This window comes from Lactuca serriola, chromosome 4 (genome assembly GCF_051521515.1).
Source record: "Lactuca serriola cultivar US96UC23 chromosome 4, Lser_US96UC23_V15, whole genome shotgun sequence".
NCBI classification, from domain to species: Eukaryota; Viridiplantae; Streptophyta; class Magnoliopsida; order Asterales; family Asteraceae; genus Lactuca; species Lactuca serriola.
This window is the reverse complement of record NC_136411.1, coordinates 131,384,813-131,402,138: the sequence shown is the minus strand read 5'-3', so window position 1 is coordinate 131,402,138 and position 17,326 is coordinate 131,384,813. Positions and strand designations below refer to the sequence as shown.

The window sequence follows — 17,326 nt, the reverse complement described above, 5'->3', positions numbered from 1 at the left end:
TTAAAACTTCGATTTCTGATGTACAACACTTGTCCAAAAGATAGATCCAAGCCCCTAAACTCGATCTTGCACGTAAAGTTACAAACTTTACGTGCATGCATGGGACTTTTGAGCTTAAAAGGCTCTAAAATGGTTCTTTTTTTGCATGGGGCCTTCCTTGGGTGCAAAAGCAACCCAAATCTATCTTGTGACTCCAATAATGACATGATCCAGAAGCTCAAACCCCCAACCATGTTTGCAAACTTGGTTGGCCACCAAAAATGGATTATAAAAGCCCTAAATCACCTCAAAGAGGGATTTAACAAATGAATGAGCAAGGTTCAGACTTTATACCTTTTGTAGACTGCAAATGATGAACTAAACTCGAATCCTTCAGTCTCCTCTTGATCCTTCTATGCTCTTCCTTCTTCCTTGAGGTAAAAACTCACAAGAATCACTCAAAAGCCTTAGATTTTCTCAAGAAATGCTAGGGTTTGCTATGAGAAGTGTTTGGGAGCATAAAGGGGGGAATGGAGGCTGCATAAGGTCGTTTAAATAGGGTGCAAACCCATGGATTAGGGTTTTTGTCCAGACAGCGGCTACTCGCCGAGTCCGGGACCCAACTCGCCAAGTCCGGGACCCGACTCGCCGAGTCCGCAACTTAAACTCCGCGTCTCATCCCGCTTCTACTCGGCGAGTCAGTCCTTCAACTCGCCGAGTCCAAGGCCAAAAATGCAAAATAATTGAAGATTTAGTAACATAATACGTACCAAGAACCAGGTGCTACTTGCTACATGATACAGACTTTTGGTTTGCTACTTGCTACAAACTTTCCGCTGCTATATTTTTCTTCTGATCACCAAACATGATGCCTTGTTGCTTGCTTAATTTCATTCATGTTGCTTGCTTTTGATCTTGTCCTTGCTTTTGCTACTTGTTTTCTTGATTTTTGACTCTTATTACTTGTGTATTGTTGGAACAATCCCCTTATTCACATATCACTTCTCTCATGCTTTTTTCTTCCCACTGACCATTCTTGCTAAAATCTCGTTCGGGTCTTGTTGTCATCCTATGAATCTTGTTGTCTCTTGCTTCGAAATCTACTTTCTCTCTTTCTTCAGGTCTTGCTTTCTCTCTTTCTTCAGGCCTTTCTACTTGCTTTCTATTGATTATGAACTTGCTGCTTTTTGTTAATTAGATTATGAACAACTTTGCGGTTATCTTTCACTTTCTCAGCTGCTATTTGACTGATGTTGACCAAGTTCTATGGTATCTTTCTTTTTCCTTTTTAGATAGTTCATCCTGAGCTCATTTTTAGTCTTGTTCTAACTTGAGGACAAGTTAGGTTTAAGCTTGGGGTGATTTGATAGCTTATTTTATTTCCTTATTTTATTAGTTTATTTTTAGATTTTTAGATCTTTTTATCATTAATGCATTGTAATTTATTTATTTTTCTTTAGTATGGATCATACCGGGTTGATTGGAGACGGGCTTAGTTGGCTTCCGAGGCATTATTGGGCTTGGCGGAATCAAAGAGGAAGAACTGGGCTTTGAAAGTTATTGGTTTGAATCATTTGGGCTTGTGAAGATGGATCATAAAATTCAAATTTTGGGCTTGGAGCATCCATTTGGTTGCTAAATGATGATTGGTGCATTTCAAATTACATGGACAAGGAGGGGGACCAAAGGAATCTTTGGTAGTGGAAGGGTGGAGTGGCTTGGTGGACCAATAGTATTACAACAACATTTGTGCGGGTGGAATTTTCGTCGCGCGGGTACCCGTGCAACTGCCCAGTTTGGGCATTTTGGTCATTTGGCTTGCCATAACCCTTGGGGATTAGATCTAGAAGCTAATTCACGTTTTTCCACCATTGGAGACCTACAAGAGGCGATTTTGGGAGCTAGAAACCATTTCCTTTCATCTTTCCAAATCTTAGGTAGTTTCTTTATGCAATTAGATTATTGTTCTTGTTACTTTGTTGCCATGAGTGGCTAATACTCTTATTTGGTTGACTTTGGCTGAAAACCAATGAATGTTTGTGGGTTTTGAAGGATTTATGTTGATTATCAATTTATTCCATGTTTATGATTCTAGTTTGCAGTTCTTATGCTTATTTGATGCTTTGATCATGAGCTTAGTATTTGATTGAGCAATGGTTGATTTATTTCATTGATTTTGCATTGGATCATTGAATTTATCTAGAACAAAGGCTTTATGATGGTAGAAATCATCTCTAGCTTATGAATCATATCTCCTTTATGGATGTATAAGCATTTGACATCCTCTAGGAATTGGGGATTCCTTCATTCTTAAGGCTAATTGATTTCTTGGGATTAATTGCTTCTATTGACCCTTGATCTTAATTAAGAATGTGTGTTGTGGGCTTCCCCAACCTCCATACAACCTATGAGGAATCTTGGCATATCATGCTTCATGATTGCTATAACCAATTTTGGATGAAGGATAAGCTTTGTATTAGATCCTAATGATAAAAACACAAATGTTCATTGTGTTGAATTGCCTTAGTTAACCAATTATTTCCAACCTTTGAGCATCTCATCAACTTGCTTAATTGCAAGGTTTTTAGTTATTCAAATATTTTAGTTTTCAAGTAATCAAACCCCCCATTTTAGTTTAATTGTAGTTAATTAGTTTAATTTTACTAGTTCTATTGAATTGCATTAGTGATTGAATACAACCATTTCCCCGAGGATCGATACCTCTTTTTACCATTATATTACGTTTATTTAGCAATCAAAGGGTGTAATTTGCTTGGTGGGCTTGACATCCCACCATATATATATATACTAGCCGTTTACCCGCGCAAAGCGGCGGACGACAAATAGTTTGTTTCGACAATTAATTTCTTTTCGATGGAGAATGATTATTTTCAATTCAATCATTAGTTTGTTTTAGGAAACATGTCATATTAAAAATAAAGAAAATTAATGAAATGAGCAAATTATAGGGTGTTGAGTATTTATTTGGATGAAAAAAGACCTGGTCAAAACCTTAGAAAAGAGGATTTATAGGAGTTTGTTTAAATTTTAATATTATTTTATTAGTGATTAGTTGTACAATTAGCTTAATGATTTGGACGTCTTAAAAAAATATTATTATTTTATTCAATCTATTTTTAAAAATAGTGGGATTTGTTTTATAAAATAATATATATATATATATATATATATATATATATATATATATATATATATATATATATATTGGTATGGTTTTTGATTCATTTTATAGGTTAAAAAAAAGCAATGGTATCAACCCGTGTGCATGCCTGTTAAGATTCATAATTATATTAATTTGTATATATTTGGAAACATATTGATAGAAGGAAATTTTAAAAAAGAAATAGTAAAATACCTAATCTAACGACTAACGCCAATCAAGTTTGAACTCTAAACAAGGCACATGAGCCAGTCCCTCTGGAAAGCTTCTCCAAGAATTTGTTAGGGTTTCCCATTTTTCATCACCATGACGTCTTATTTCAACAAGTTGCAGGTAATCACGCCAATACCCCTTTCTGGTCTTCTTCTCCACCACCTCCCTTACCATTAACTGGCTAAAGTAGTTGTGCTTAGAATTTGAGTCTACAACTGCGACTACCTGCTTTGGATGACAAATCGTAAATAATGCATCAAAAAATGGCAAGCGCTGGTCCCCCAAGCCTTTGTCTTGTCTAAAAGTTCTAAATGTCAGTTGTGTTACGTTTATAGCCGGAAATGGGACCCTTCTTGTTAGATCGTCGACGTTGATGTCCGATGGTATTATGTCATCAAACTTTGTGATCTGTATTTGAATGTTGCACTTTCTTGAGAAAGTCAATGCTTCCCTCATCTTAAGAAAGAAAGATTCATCAATTATAAGGGGACGCATCAGGAACAGATCAAGATCCATTTCCTCGAGAATGGTGGCTTGAAACAAGAGACTAGGCATTGTAAAGCCACGGAAATGAAAAGAAATTAAATTTGGTGCATAAACCTTTATGTTGACTGGCTTAATGAATTGGTCTAGCACTATGGATAATTTCTTCATTGTAACACAAGTAAAATTGAAGCATTCCAACTTCCAAAAATCCAGATCAAGTGTCAAACTCTCGAGAAAAGGAAATTTCGATTGGATAATGTTCACAAAAGCATCGTCCACGATCATATGACCTAAGGATATATAATTCCGTAACGCTTACTAGTGAATCCAGGTCGAAAGGAAGAGGCTTAGATATAAACGTAAACGAGCGAATATTTGGGACATCATTGATTTCCAAAACAGTACTCATTGCTAATACATATTCGGAAACTATTCCTAATTCTCTAAGACAATGAAGGTTCTTAACCTTGATAGTCTTGAAGCCCGTGCAAGAGAAAAGCTGTACCTTGACAAGCAAGCTACAAGTAGACAGTATGTCATTAAGTACCTGTTCACTTATGTGCACATCTTGCAAGTTCAGTTCTCGAAGCGACAAACACTTGATCACAGGATGACTAGCCATCAAAACAGAATCAATCATTGAACTGGAAACACTCATTTTAATTAGCTTTTCACCGGAGAGTATCTCATCTGGCAACGTAAGGGAGGCGTTGCTATACCGGATTGCCAGGGAAAGCTCCCGAAGACAACTTCTGATTGCCATTGGCCGGATCCAATTTTCAGCAAAAGAGGCGGACTCCTGGTTCTCAATGTCGATAATAACGTCAATACTTTTGACTGGTATGTTGTCACGGAGATATCTTACGAGAGTGCGGTCGACTAACTTAAACAGCTCTGTTTCTGGTTCTTTGCTAACTACAGACAGATAGGCTTCACGAAACCTGAGGGTAGGGATGGTGGACCAAGCATGTAGCCATGACTTGGACAAGACGCTGGTGCGGGCGGCTTCTTTTATCGGTAATTGCATTTGTATGCAGTGGAACAAATCCGGAATATCTTCTAATCCTGGGCCGCTTCTCAACTGTTTCTCCATCTCTGGTACCAACCACAAAAAAAACAGCAAATTAATTAACCCTGTTAATGTTTTGTAGACGATTCGTACCAGCACATCATCTTGTAGATCACAAGATTTTAATTTAAAAATAAAAACCAAGATCTTACAATTTCCTAATTAATTGTATTGGCATTTACTAGTGTATAGAATATACTTGTGATATACAAAATCATTACTATAATTTTGCATGCTTAGTCGGCAAATATAGAGATTTAAATTGAAAATATTCGCTGCTTATTGAGATATAGTTTTACTTAATTTGACAATGGTTTATAAGGAAACAAAACCCCACAAAATGATCCTGAACAACATCATCGAATATCTTATTTTAAGAAGTATTAATTATGAAAAATATTATCATAATTAAATTTAAAATATATTTATTATGAAGATTATTAATGCATTTCACATTTAATTATGATAATATTCTTTATAATTAATATATTTTATATTTAATTATGGTAATACTTGTCATTAATTAATGCTTCTTATATGTACCATTTTAGAAAATCTCAATTGCCACAATCATTTTATTATATTTGGGTAATAATACATAAATTGTTGTGTATTGCAAAAAAATATTGTGCACGAATTATTTTCCATATACAAAATTCACTATCAATTCAAGGCTAAAATTTGAGGCTTTGCATTTCCACCATGTCATGCCTCGTAATATTTATGTCATGCCTCATATTATTTACGACTTTCAATTTTATAGATAAAATCATGCCAACGATTTTTTTAACTTGTTCCACATCCATTATAAGCAAAGTGGCATTGAAGAATAGATCTGTGTGAAAGATATTTGGGAACTACAAAAACACGCAGGTTACTTCATGTGTGCATTCCAAAATCCTCATTTTGTCATCTCTTTTAATCTTCCGTTTATGGTAGCTTAAAGAACAAATGCATGATATCGGACGTTTCGACTAAACTACACTATATGGTAATGGTACCATGGAACTCAACTTCTTCATTATGAATTGATAGTCAAACCACTTTAAGAGAGAACCTAATGACTTCCCATACGTTAGAACATGATGGAATGATGTTTGTTTATAAACAAATGCAACGGAAACAAAATCAAAACTTATACTATTATATTGATTTTCGGTCTCCGGTTGTCTTGTTTTGGTTGGTGTGATTTGGTGGTCTTGACACATGCAGTTATGTTTTCCAGGTTTGGTGATTTTGTGTATTTTTGATGCTTTTGACGTTTTTGTTGCTCACCTTTTTTTCGAAAGATATGCGGATTCTTTGATTGCTGTGCTATTTTTTCAGTTGTCTTATAACGCTTCATCAACTCTGCAGTATATATATATATATATATATATATATATATATATATATATATATATATATATATATATATATATATATATATATATATATATATATGCTTAGGTTATTTTATTCAAACTAAGTATTGTGTTATTGTATACATAATTGTGAGCCAATCATTTTACTTAATTTTCGAAAGTGAATAATACATATTATTAAATTAAATATAAATAAAAAATAACAACTAATTTCATTCTAAAGGTATTTTAGTCAATTAACATAAATTTAAAAAAGGAAAATTACATATTTTAAGGAAAATAGATTCTATTAATTTTAAAAATCTGATTGTATGGATGATAATTCTTCTAATTCAGAATTTTTGACGGAATATTTTTATCAATATATTGAAAAATAACAAATATGATTGAACCATACAAGAATTACACATTCTGACATAATATATATTTTGATTTAATGAACTTCTTGAAGAATAACAAAATTTTGGATACAAGTTAAAAAAAATTTCATTACATTCTTAGAAAAGAAAAAAAATACATATTATTCTATGCGAATGTTACACTTATTAATAACACAAAAAACACAATATATGAATCATTCTACCAGAATATATAATTACATACATTTTTTTTCATTATATTATATATTATTCTGGTAGAATAATCCATTCTTTTAGGAAGATTGGTGGTCATTGTTCATCTTCATCCTATACAATGTTCATCTTCAAGATTCTATTCTCACGGAATCAGAATTCAAGATTCCATTACAGTAGAATGTTGTAAGTTTCATATGTACCATGTTTTGCTTTGATATCTCTCGTTTCGTACCTACAAAAATAATGGTATTCAACACTTGATCATTATAAACCAACAATATAAGATAAAATTCAAGCATAAAGAAGCAAACCAACATAAAGTCACGCAAAACCCATTAAAGAGAAATGGATTCGTGATTCTATTCCAACAAAAAACCATTGTACCTTACATTCGTTTCTATCAGATTATCGTTAATCTATGCCTTGGAGCTTGTAAATGTAAGCAATTTTGCACATGTTTCGTTCAATGTTATCATTCAATACTGTATTTTTGAATCATCCAACAAAAGATTGTATGATCATCCTACTGTTTTAGAGTGGAGTCATCATTTTGTTATAACCACATATAGAGGAAACATATAAATTATCAGGACAATATAGATCACCAACTTATAAAATATATATACAAAATTAGGGATTTAAAAATCCTAATGTAATGAAGAAGAAGAAGAAGGAAGAGGATACCACATCTCCTTGTTTGTTCACAAACAAACCCTCAATTCTTTTACCAAAACCAGATTTCAACCTTCTCTCTTTCAACACCGTCCAGTCCAGTCGTCCACGGAGGCAGTTTGTAGAATGTAGAAAAGAAAGTACCCGTATACAGTTTGTAGGATTATTATGCAAAGGAAGAAGTAAAACTTGTGACCAATTGCATGATGATGTATCCACATCTGCATTTCTGTAATGTTAACAGTCCATGTCAGCTTTCTTATTGATAATGAATTCAAAAAGCACTGGCTCAACTTTGAAGGCAATTGATTTCGATTGCTTAATTGTAAAATTGAAACTTCACTTGCTAAATTTTTAAGAAAATGGGAAATGTAATAACATGTAAAGAAGGTAATCTGTCTCAGGCATTTGATCAAACAGCTTGCATGAAATCTGATTTCTAATCTTTTGGTCATTCTAAGCAATCTGATTTCAAACCTTTCTATTAATTTTGAGCGGTTTTTTCATCGTCTAAACTTTGGATCCTTAGAAATCCAAGTCATAAGACTAAACAAATCAAGACACTTCAAAACCAGCAAACCTAGATGAACATGGTTATTAACATCAATCAATGAACCCAAACAACAAACAATTAGAAACATGAACAAGAAACAAGAGTTCTATAAACCGACAACCAAAATAAGCAAAAGTCATCATCACTAACAATATCGATAACCTTGAAATCAATATTTCGGTTTCAACAGAAAGCAGGAAAAAAAAGAAACCAAGAAAAGAACGAAAGTCGAAAAATTTGAAGAAAAATGGAACCTGTAGTTGTGGGGTGCGAAGGTCTCTAGTCATTGATACGAATCTGCTTCAGTTCATCACCCTCGTCGCTCTTGACATGAACCTGCTTCCTTTCCCTCTCCATTTGGCTCCGCCCCCGTCTCCCCTCCGATTCATTCGCCGCTTAGGGCACCACACCCGACACCAAGAACATCCACAACCTATGGATCGAGCTCTATGAGGGAGAAAGGGTTGCTGGTGTCACTGTTGTCGAGCCAATGCCACCGAAGCCCCACCTGCTGCTACTCGCTCCGATTTCAAACAGGAACGCGATCTGAAAGCGTCAATAGGATGCTAGGGCTTTATGGGGTGGAATTATTTAGGTTAAAAAGTCAATCCCATGATTACAAGGATTATTTTTAGAAGTTACTGAACAAATTACTACATTACCCTTTATTTATTTAATTATCTATTTTTTATTTAATTTTGATTGGCTCACATTAATGCATACAATAACACAATACTTAGTTTAAACACCTGAAAATATATATATATATATATATATATATATATATATATATATATATATATATATATATATATATAGAGAGAGAGAGAGAGAGAGAGAGAGAGAGAGAGAGGAAGGGTTATTTGGAAAACAAAAAAACCTAAAAATCATAAAAATGCATAAAAAATACCAAGACATCACAAAACTTTTTTTTTGAATTTTTTTATCAAAAAATCGCAGCATCTTTTACAATTTCGCAGGAAAAAAAATCATTTTTTTTTGTAAAAAATTCTAAAAGTTGCGATTTTTTGATAAAAAAATTCAAAAAAAAAGTTTTGTGATCTCTAAGTATTTTTTTATGCATTTTAATGATTTTTAAGGTTTTTTTAGGATTTTTTGTTTTCCATAGAACCTGAACACACACACACACACAAATATATATATATATATATATATATATATATATATATATATATATATATATATATTTATATATATATATATATATGAAAGCCGAATATACCAAACCTATGTAACGATTATATATATATATATATATATATATATATATATATATATATATATATATATATATATATATATATGAAAGCCGAATATACCAAACCTATGTAACGATTAGTTTTATTTTTGCGTCAGATAGTTCTTTCAGTCTTTTTGTTGAATCCTTTGAGCATGATACTTGTTTTCAACTAATAGTTTATAGCTAGGTGTGTCTTTGCCGGGATGAATAATTTTCTTTTTGATGTGTTCTACTGCCTTGGTTTTTTTACTTTGTGATTATTTGGTAGGGTTGTGCGTAAAGCAAAAATGAAAATGAAAATATTAAAGAACTATCTATTTTCGAAAATTGATGATCTGATTTTTTAAGCCTATATTTAGCTCGTTTATGTTTTTATATATATGAAAGCCAAATATACCAAACCTATAAACCATCAATAAGCAAACACGATCATAGTAGGATTAATATTATGGAAATATTATAAAGTTTGGTTAAGTATTTGTGTTTTTTATGATTGCATTACTGAGCTTGGACGTTTTATGATATAATTTGGATACGACAGTTGGTTCTGTGGTGAGCTACGAGCAATTTACTAACGTTAGTGGAAGGAACGTCATGGACGGGGCTTCGGGACATGCTTCGGGTGTCGGGATTGATACCAGGGCTTCGGGGGTATAAATTGCCAAGAAGAAGAAAGAAAAAGGGGGGGGGGGAAGTGAAAATTTGCAAACAAGATCGGCAGCCCTCCTCTTCTATTTATAGGGTGCTGGTCATCGGGTTACGCTGAGCGTAACTTCCATGTACGCGGGGCGTAACGCCTCTTTCATGCGTACGCTGGGCGTACGAAGATCTACGCCCCGCGTAGTTCAGATGGGGCTGCCAGGTGGCGAAGTCTCGGTGGGGCTACATGGCCGTCTCCCGGACCACATGAGACCGGAGTACGCTGGGCGTACCAGGTGGATAGGATCGGACGTGTCATGGCTTCGGATAGTATCCGAATTTATAATTTTTATAAATATATTTTAATTATTTAAAAACTTCAGAAATTCATATCTTCCTCGTACGAGCTCCGTTTTTGACGTTCTTTATATCCACACGTAGGTGAGACTATGCTCTACAACTTTCGTTTAGACTATGTCGTCTAATTTTGAGTTTATTTTTATTATATTATTTTTAGTAGGTCGGGACAGGAAAACTCCGTTAGAATTTCATAACTTCTTCATCTGACGTCCGTTTCCGTTTGTCTTTTCACCATTGGACAACTATCGATGAGATCTTTGATTCTCGTTTAGATTGTTTCGGCCAAATATCACTCGATCTCAATTTCGAGATTTGGGTTGTATACCGTTACGTCGAAACTTAGAAAAGCATAACTTCCTCATACGAAGTTATATTTGGACGTTTTTATGAACGCTCTCGGTTTAACATATTCTACGACATTTATTTAGATCGCTAAGGCCAAATATCGCTCTAACATAAATTCACTATTTACATCGCGCTGTGTCATGCCGATTCTGTCGCGAAACTTCGACATGTCATAACTTCTTCGTTATAACTCGGATTTCGGCGTTCTTTATATGTACGGAAACCTTGTGACATATACTATAACTTGGTTAAGATTATTTATTCTAAACATTCTTCTATCAAAAAGTCATTTTTGACGTTTATCGTCTCTAAATTGACTAGCCCGGATCTACGGGCGTTACAATTATCTCCTCCTTAGGATGATTACGTCCCGGAATCATCAACGAAAATAGGGTTTGTATAATGATTCCATACGTTATCTTTTCATCCTAAGTAATAACTGTAACTTCTATGTTTATTCGAAAGAGTATTTAACTCTAGGGCTTCTTGACTGCAGGCGATGCTCAATCTTGCATCTTCTTTTCGTACTATGTTGGACTTTCAATCATAACCTTTAAGTTACAAAATAAGTCCTTATTGTGGACTCCTTCTTCTTCTTAGGAGAAGTACTTTCCTTTATCTATTGTAACAGATCGATGGGTCATGTTCTAATGACCTCACATCGTATGATGCAACGGTTAGACTTAGGTCTCTTAGAGTCAAATTCCAGAATGGAATATACCTTCCTTCATATTCTAATGTGATATAATCACATTTTTACATGTAGCATTCTAGCTACAAGCTTCCTTAACAACGAGCGCGATGCTATCGATCGCATTGATTTCAATCTTCTGACTTAAGTCAGATGTTACATCGAACTTGGTTCTCCGAACCACGTAACAAACTCATCATAGTCGGACTCAATTTGACATGACCACTAGGGTCAGAATATACATTATCATCTTAGTCATTACCAAAACAATGGTAATGACATACTCGAATAAAACATAATTAATTACTAGCTTCTTGGTAACCTTGTGACTTTCCCTGATCCAAGTGTGAGTCATGTGCTTCCAGTAGTATAGATCTCTACTACTATTCACACCTACTCATACTCGTCCCAAGTATTGTCTCTCGGTCCCCAATTCCTAATATCACAAAACAATTTAACACATACGAATGTGTCCAATTAATCATACAAATTTCCCTAGACTCTACCACGACTTCTTCCATGCGCATCTTCACTCATTAATTCTACTTCAACTTGGTTGGTGGTGGAAATTCAAGATGATGGGACAACTTCAAGAATTATACCAACCGTTCCACCATCCTTCCAATCGAAGGTGTACTTCATTCGTACCGTACTCCTTTAAGCGTATTATTATTTTATCAGACATAAACTAAAGGCAAGATACCACCTTCGATATCTTCTGAGGTGTCATTCAGCACATAAAATAACAAAACCAGGGTTTATATTAATTCTTGAAACTATTACACAAAAGTTCAAGTTCACCCTATACTATGCCTCTAATAGGCTACACCATAAGTTAGTATTCACACTGCTACTTCATCTCTTGATCTTTGGATATAACATCCTCATCCTTGATTCCTCGCGTTATTGTCTGCTTCGTCAAGGATCATATAAAATGCTCCTGCCTTTGGCTGCGGCAGTGAATTTGGTCTTGCTCCTTCATTCTTCTTCGGGAAGTCCCTAGATAAATGCCCTTCTTCTTGGCATTCATAGCACACCCTCTCTTTGGATACACAATTGTTGGCGTAATGCCCTGTCTTTCCACATTTGTAACAAGTCACCTCTTCGTCGCATCTCTCATAATGCTTTAGTGGTACATTTGGCTTTGTAGCTTCTTCCCTCTTCGGCCAGTCCAACTTGAAGTGCCCTTCCTCATTACGTTCGTAACATACCCTTTCCTTGAATGGACATTCGTCGGCGTAATGACCATGCTTTCCACACTTAAAACATTTTACCTTCTCACCATTTTTTCTAGTGTTTTTCCTTTTGCATTTACCGCACCATTTTTCTTTACCTCCTCTTTTTCTAGACTCCGAGAACATGTTGCTCTTGTCAGGCCTTGAAGACCCCTCAAACTTCCTCTTCTTGCCAACTTCAACCTTGTTGGCGATACTACCGTTGATCACTTCTCCAACTGACTTAGCAACCCCGATAGTTGTCCCAAGAGTAGGTTCCTGGCGTACTGCAGTGATCTGTGGATCTGTTATCTGTTTACCTATGCCAGGTTATTTGTTTATCTGTTATGTACATGTTGACATGTTATGGTATATGGTGAGACTGGACTGCTTAGTACATTAGTGAACAGATCGGGGGTATTCCAGCCCGAGGCTGATTGGACCCGACATGTTGGTATTCCAACCCGAGGCTGATTGGGCCAACATGCTTATGATACGAGGGTATTCCATCCCGAGGATGACTAGACCCATTGTGGACATGCATGGTATTCCAGCCCGAGGCTGATTGGGCCAGGCATGAGTGTTTGTATATATGCTTGTTTTGTGGTGGTACTTTGGGAAACTCACTAAGCGTTGACTTAAAATCTAATTTTTTTCAGGTACTTCGAATGATTGTGGAAAAACGAAGGCATGACTGTGCATATCCATTTGGTTATGGTTTTTATGATTTTGGGATACTCTTATTGTTTTGGGAAAAATGTTTGAACTCATAAAATGCCGATGTAACACTCATATTTATCATGATTTTTATGAGTGTTACATCCACATTTTATGATTACTCTAATATTTTTTGATGTATTTGATACACTTATTTCCACTATGGCTTTATGATAATGTTCTTGGATAATAATTTTATTAATTAAAAATCGAAATTTTTTGGCCTATATTTTTGGGATGTTACATTCCACGTGGATTCCCTACAATTAATAAGAAAAGAGTGTAACATTCTCCTTTCAATCTACCACCTCAATCATAAAGATTATACGAACCTAAAACTTGGTTACCCTGCAATTAATAACAAAAGAGTGTTAACACAAAGAAAAAGAAGTACCCAAAACCAGAAAGGTGTACGATACATGATTAGTAAAGTAAAAACAGAAATACCAAACCTGATCTACATCATTTTATGATGTTTGAACTCAATGGATTCGAAGCTCCAATCGATGGCGGAAGATGGTGATGTGTTGGTGGCGGTGACTTAATCGATGCAAAATAGAAAAATGAAAGAAGATCTGGCTTCCAAAAATATCGAACCAAGCTTTATCATAACAATTCTTCGTTGAGGCATCGTGACTGAAATTTCAATTTTGAGAGCGGATTAAAGTTCAACAACAATCATAAAGATAGCTCAATTTTGGTGCCTTATTTTTGTCATGGTGCATAACATACATACATACAAACAGCCAAGACTAGATTCAAGATCTAATGTAAAAAAGAAGGAAAATAAATAGAACTTCTACTTCAAAAAAAACATGCAAATCCATAACAAATAAATGTTTTTGCCTGTAGTGTGCATGTAGATATGGCGATACATATTAAAAACTACCTTAATATATCACAAATTATAAGTCAAAGAAACTAAAAGTTATTATCTGGATATGGTTTAGCTCCATTCTTCTCCTGTTTAGAAAATAATAATAATAATAATAATAATAATAATAATAATAATAATAATAAAAGCTTGAAAATTGTGAAAAAAATTTACATCAAACCATTCAACATGAATTTATTCATGACAATAAAACAACAAAGATAATAAGAAATCAACATAAAGAAAAACCCCAATATAATCGAGAAACAGGGGCGAACGCAAGATTTCATAGTAAGTTTTGCCTGTGGCATGCAGGTGTTGCCGACGGCACAATTTTCCTTTTACATAGTGGCACAATAGTAGAAAAAACGAAAAATTCAAAATTTTTTACATTGTGTCCGAAAAAACAAGGGTTGTCGGTGCCACTATAGTGACCATAGTGGAACCGCCCCTGTCGAGAAAGACGATTCATGATAAAAAAAAAAAAAAAGGAATGAAATTGAGTTGATAATCAGAGATTCAAAAATCTCAAAATCAAAAAAATAAATAAATAAATAAATTTGTGAAGAGAAAGTACATAGATGGAGAGGGAATTCCAAAATCAATATCAATATGAATGGAGGGAAAATAGTACCCACGAACAAAGTCGTTCACTTTCTTCCTAAATAGTTAGTAATATATAATATTGTAAAAAAAAACTTTGGATAAATAGATAATTTAAAATTTTTAAAAGTAAATAAATATAATATTTAGATTTTTTAATCTAGATAGATATGATATTTTATTGTTTAACAATTCCATATTCACTATTTTTTTAAAATTACGCTTATAAAGTATCGTTTTTATGTTAAAGTTACATAAATACAAAACCAATCGATTCTTAAAAACACAACTCTTTTGATGTAGGTTAAATTCCTAATAACAAATTTAAAATTTTAGAAAATGGAAACAGAATCAAAGATATTTGAATTTTTATAACAAAGTCACCGATTATTCGGCATTCATTCATTGTAAACCTATAAAAATAAAACTAACAGGGTTTTGCTGGTTTTCTTGTTTCTTGTGTAACAAAAGATGGCGGAAGGGATGAGTGGAAGCCCACTATTAGAAGATATCCCGGGGTTGCTCCACCGCATACAAATGCGGTTGCCGGTAAAAGAAGCCGCCTGCACCAGCGTCTTGTCCAAATCATGGCTACACGCTTGGTCTACCATCCCTACCCTCAGGTTTCTTCAAGCCACAATGTCTCTTCGCAAAGAACAAAAGCCAGAGCACTTAAAGGTGATTGACCACACTCTCAAAAAGTATCTCCATAACAACATACCAATCGAAAGACTTTACCTTATGATCGACACCGAGAATCAGGAGTACTCGTCTTCTCTTGCTGAAAGATGGATTACGTCTGTTGCAACCAAAAGTTGTCTGAAGCAGCTTTCCATCTTAATCATGGTTACAAGTGCATCCTTTAGTTTGCCGGATGATATACTCTCTGGCAAAAACCTAACTAAGTTAAGAGTTACAGGTTCTTTCTCAAAGATCCATTCCCTTTTAATGACTACCCATCCTGTCATCAACTCGGTGTCCCTACGAAAACTGCACTTGAAGCATGTTCACATAAGTGAACAGGTTATTCATGAGATATTCTCTACTTGTAAATTGCTTGTGGATGTAGAACTTTTTCATTGCAAGGGCTTTGATACCATCAAGATTAAAAACCTTGGTTTTCTTAACAATTTACAAATTGATTCATATGAACGAAACCGTATTCTGGAAATCAATGAGGCCCCGAATCTAAGTTTCTTTTGGTGTGTAGGAAACCCTCTTTCAGTTAACATGGATTCCTTAGAAAAAGTGACGCATTTATCGTTTGGTGATGTGTTCATGGACGAAGCATTTCTAGACATGATCAAATTAAAATTCCCTTTGCTCGAGAGTTTGACACTTTATATGAGATTATGGAATTTCGAAAGCTTCCATTTCACATGTGCTTCCTTGAAGAGATTGTCATTACTAGGGTGCTCATTGAGGCTTATCAATGTACAAGTTAATGCACCAAAATTACAGTCTTTTTATTTTGAAGGTCAGACAATGCCTAGTCTCCTGTTTCCAGCTGTTGCCAACTCTGGACTCAAGAAAATCAAGCTTGGAATGTATCTAAGCAATCCGGTTGATACTTCTTTTTTTCTCAAGATGAGGAACGCACTTGAGTTATCAATCGAGCGTGAAATTGGAATAACCATGACCAATATTGTCATACTCCCACCATTTGAGGTCGACATCATCAATCTAAGAAAAATGGCAAAGTTTCCGGCTTTGGACGTGAAACGGCTGTTGTTTAAAACGATTGGGGATGAAGGTCTGTGGGAGAGTTCTCCATTTTTTGATGCATTTTTTACGATTTGTCATCCTAAGAAAATAATTACGAAGCCAGACAAGATGTTCCAACACCACAATCACTTTTGCAAGCTGATGGTGAGAGAGGTCATGGAGAAGAAGAACACTGGAAAGGCCGAGGAGTATTTGAATTGGCCTTATTACTTGAAAGGTTTTGAAGTAAAATCTGAAAAAGAGAAAAGCCTTCCAGATGGTTTGAGAACCTCTTTAGATGGGTCGTCACGTCATAGTGTTTTCAAACTAAATTGGCGTTAAAATAGAACCTGCTCTTCTCCTGTTGAGTTACTTGTTTTACCATCTCATGTTTTAGTTTTCATTTTATATTATGTGTTACAAAGATTCTTAAACATATTATGTTTATAGTTAATTTCATAAAATTCCTTATGTTGACAAGTATTTTTTTGGAAAATATACCATTCTTTTTTCCAATTAAACCTGAACTTTGAGGGTACATTTTGATTTAACATTTTTATAGGTAGGTAGAATTTACCCGTGTTTCAATATGGAGATGTGTCATTTTTAAAAGCAAATGGAAAGGAATCCATTGAATGCTATTCGAACCAGGGTCTATATGATTGGCTTTTATTCTTAAATTATAATCTGTAAGAAATTTGATCTTAAGGATGATGTGTTGGTACGTATTATTATGTGCTTGTGTCAGATTATAGAAATGAAATTTTTGAGAAGCTTCTATTTATGTTTAGCCGCAATCATAATCAATCATGTACTGTGTTGATAA

At 34.5% G+C, this 17,326-nt stretch overlaps 2 protein-coding genes across 2 annotated transcripts; one reads left to right on the top strand and one right to left on the bottom strand.

Moving 5' to 3' along the window:
* Positions 1–4,073: 4,073 nt before the first annotated feature.
* LOC145098819 (F-box/LRR-repeat protein 25-like) lies at positions 4,074–4,952 on the bottom strand. Its single transcript, XM_079036421.1, has one exon. It carries the CDS (start codon positions 4,950–4,952, stop codon positions 4,074–4,076), a length of 879 nt encoding a protein of 292 aa, XP_078892547.1.
* A 10,315-nt stretch (positions 4,953–15,267) lies between these two features.
* Positions 15,268–16,842, top strand: LOC145098818 (putative F-box/FBD/LRR-repeat protein At4g13965). Its single transcript, XM_079036420.1, has one exon. It carries the CDS (start codon positions 15,268–15,270, stop codon positions 16,840–16,842), a length of 1,575 nt encoding a protein of 524 aa, XP_078892546.1.
* The last annotated feature ends 484 nt before the right edge of the window (positions 16,843–17,326 follow it).

Excerpts from the sequence above, each read along its gene's own strand:
- LOC145098818 (XM_079036420.1), top strand. The coding sequence starts at position 15,268 with ATGGCGGAAGGGATGAGTGGAAGCCCACTATTAGAAGATATCCCGGGG.
- LOC145098819 (XM_079036421.1), bottom strand. The coding sequence starts at position 4,952 with ATGGAGAAACAGTTGAGAAGCGGCCCAGGATTAGAAGATATTCCGGAT.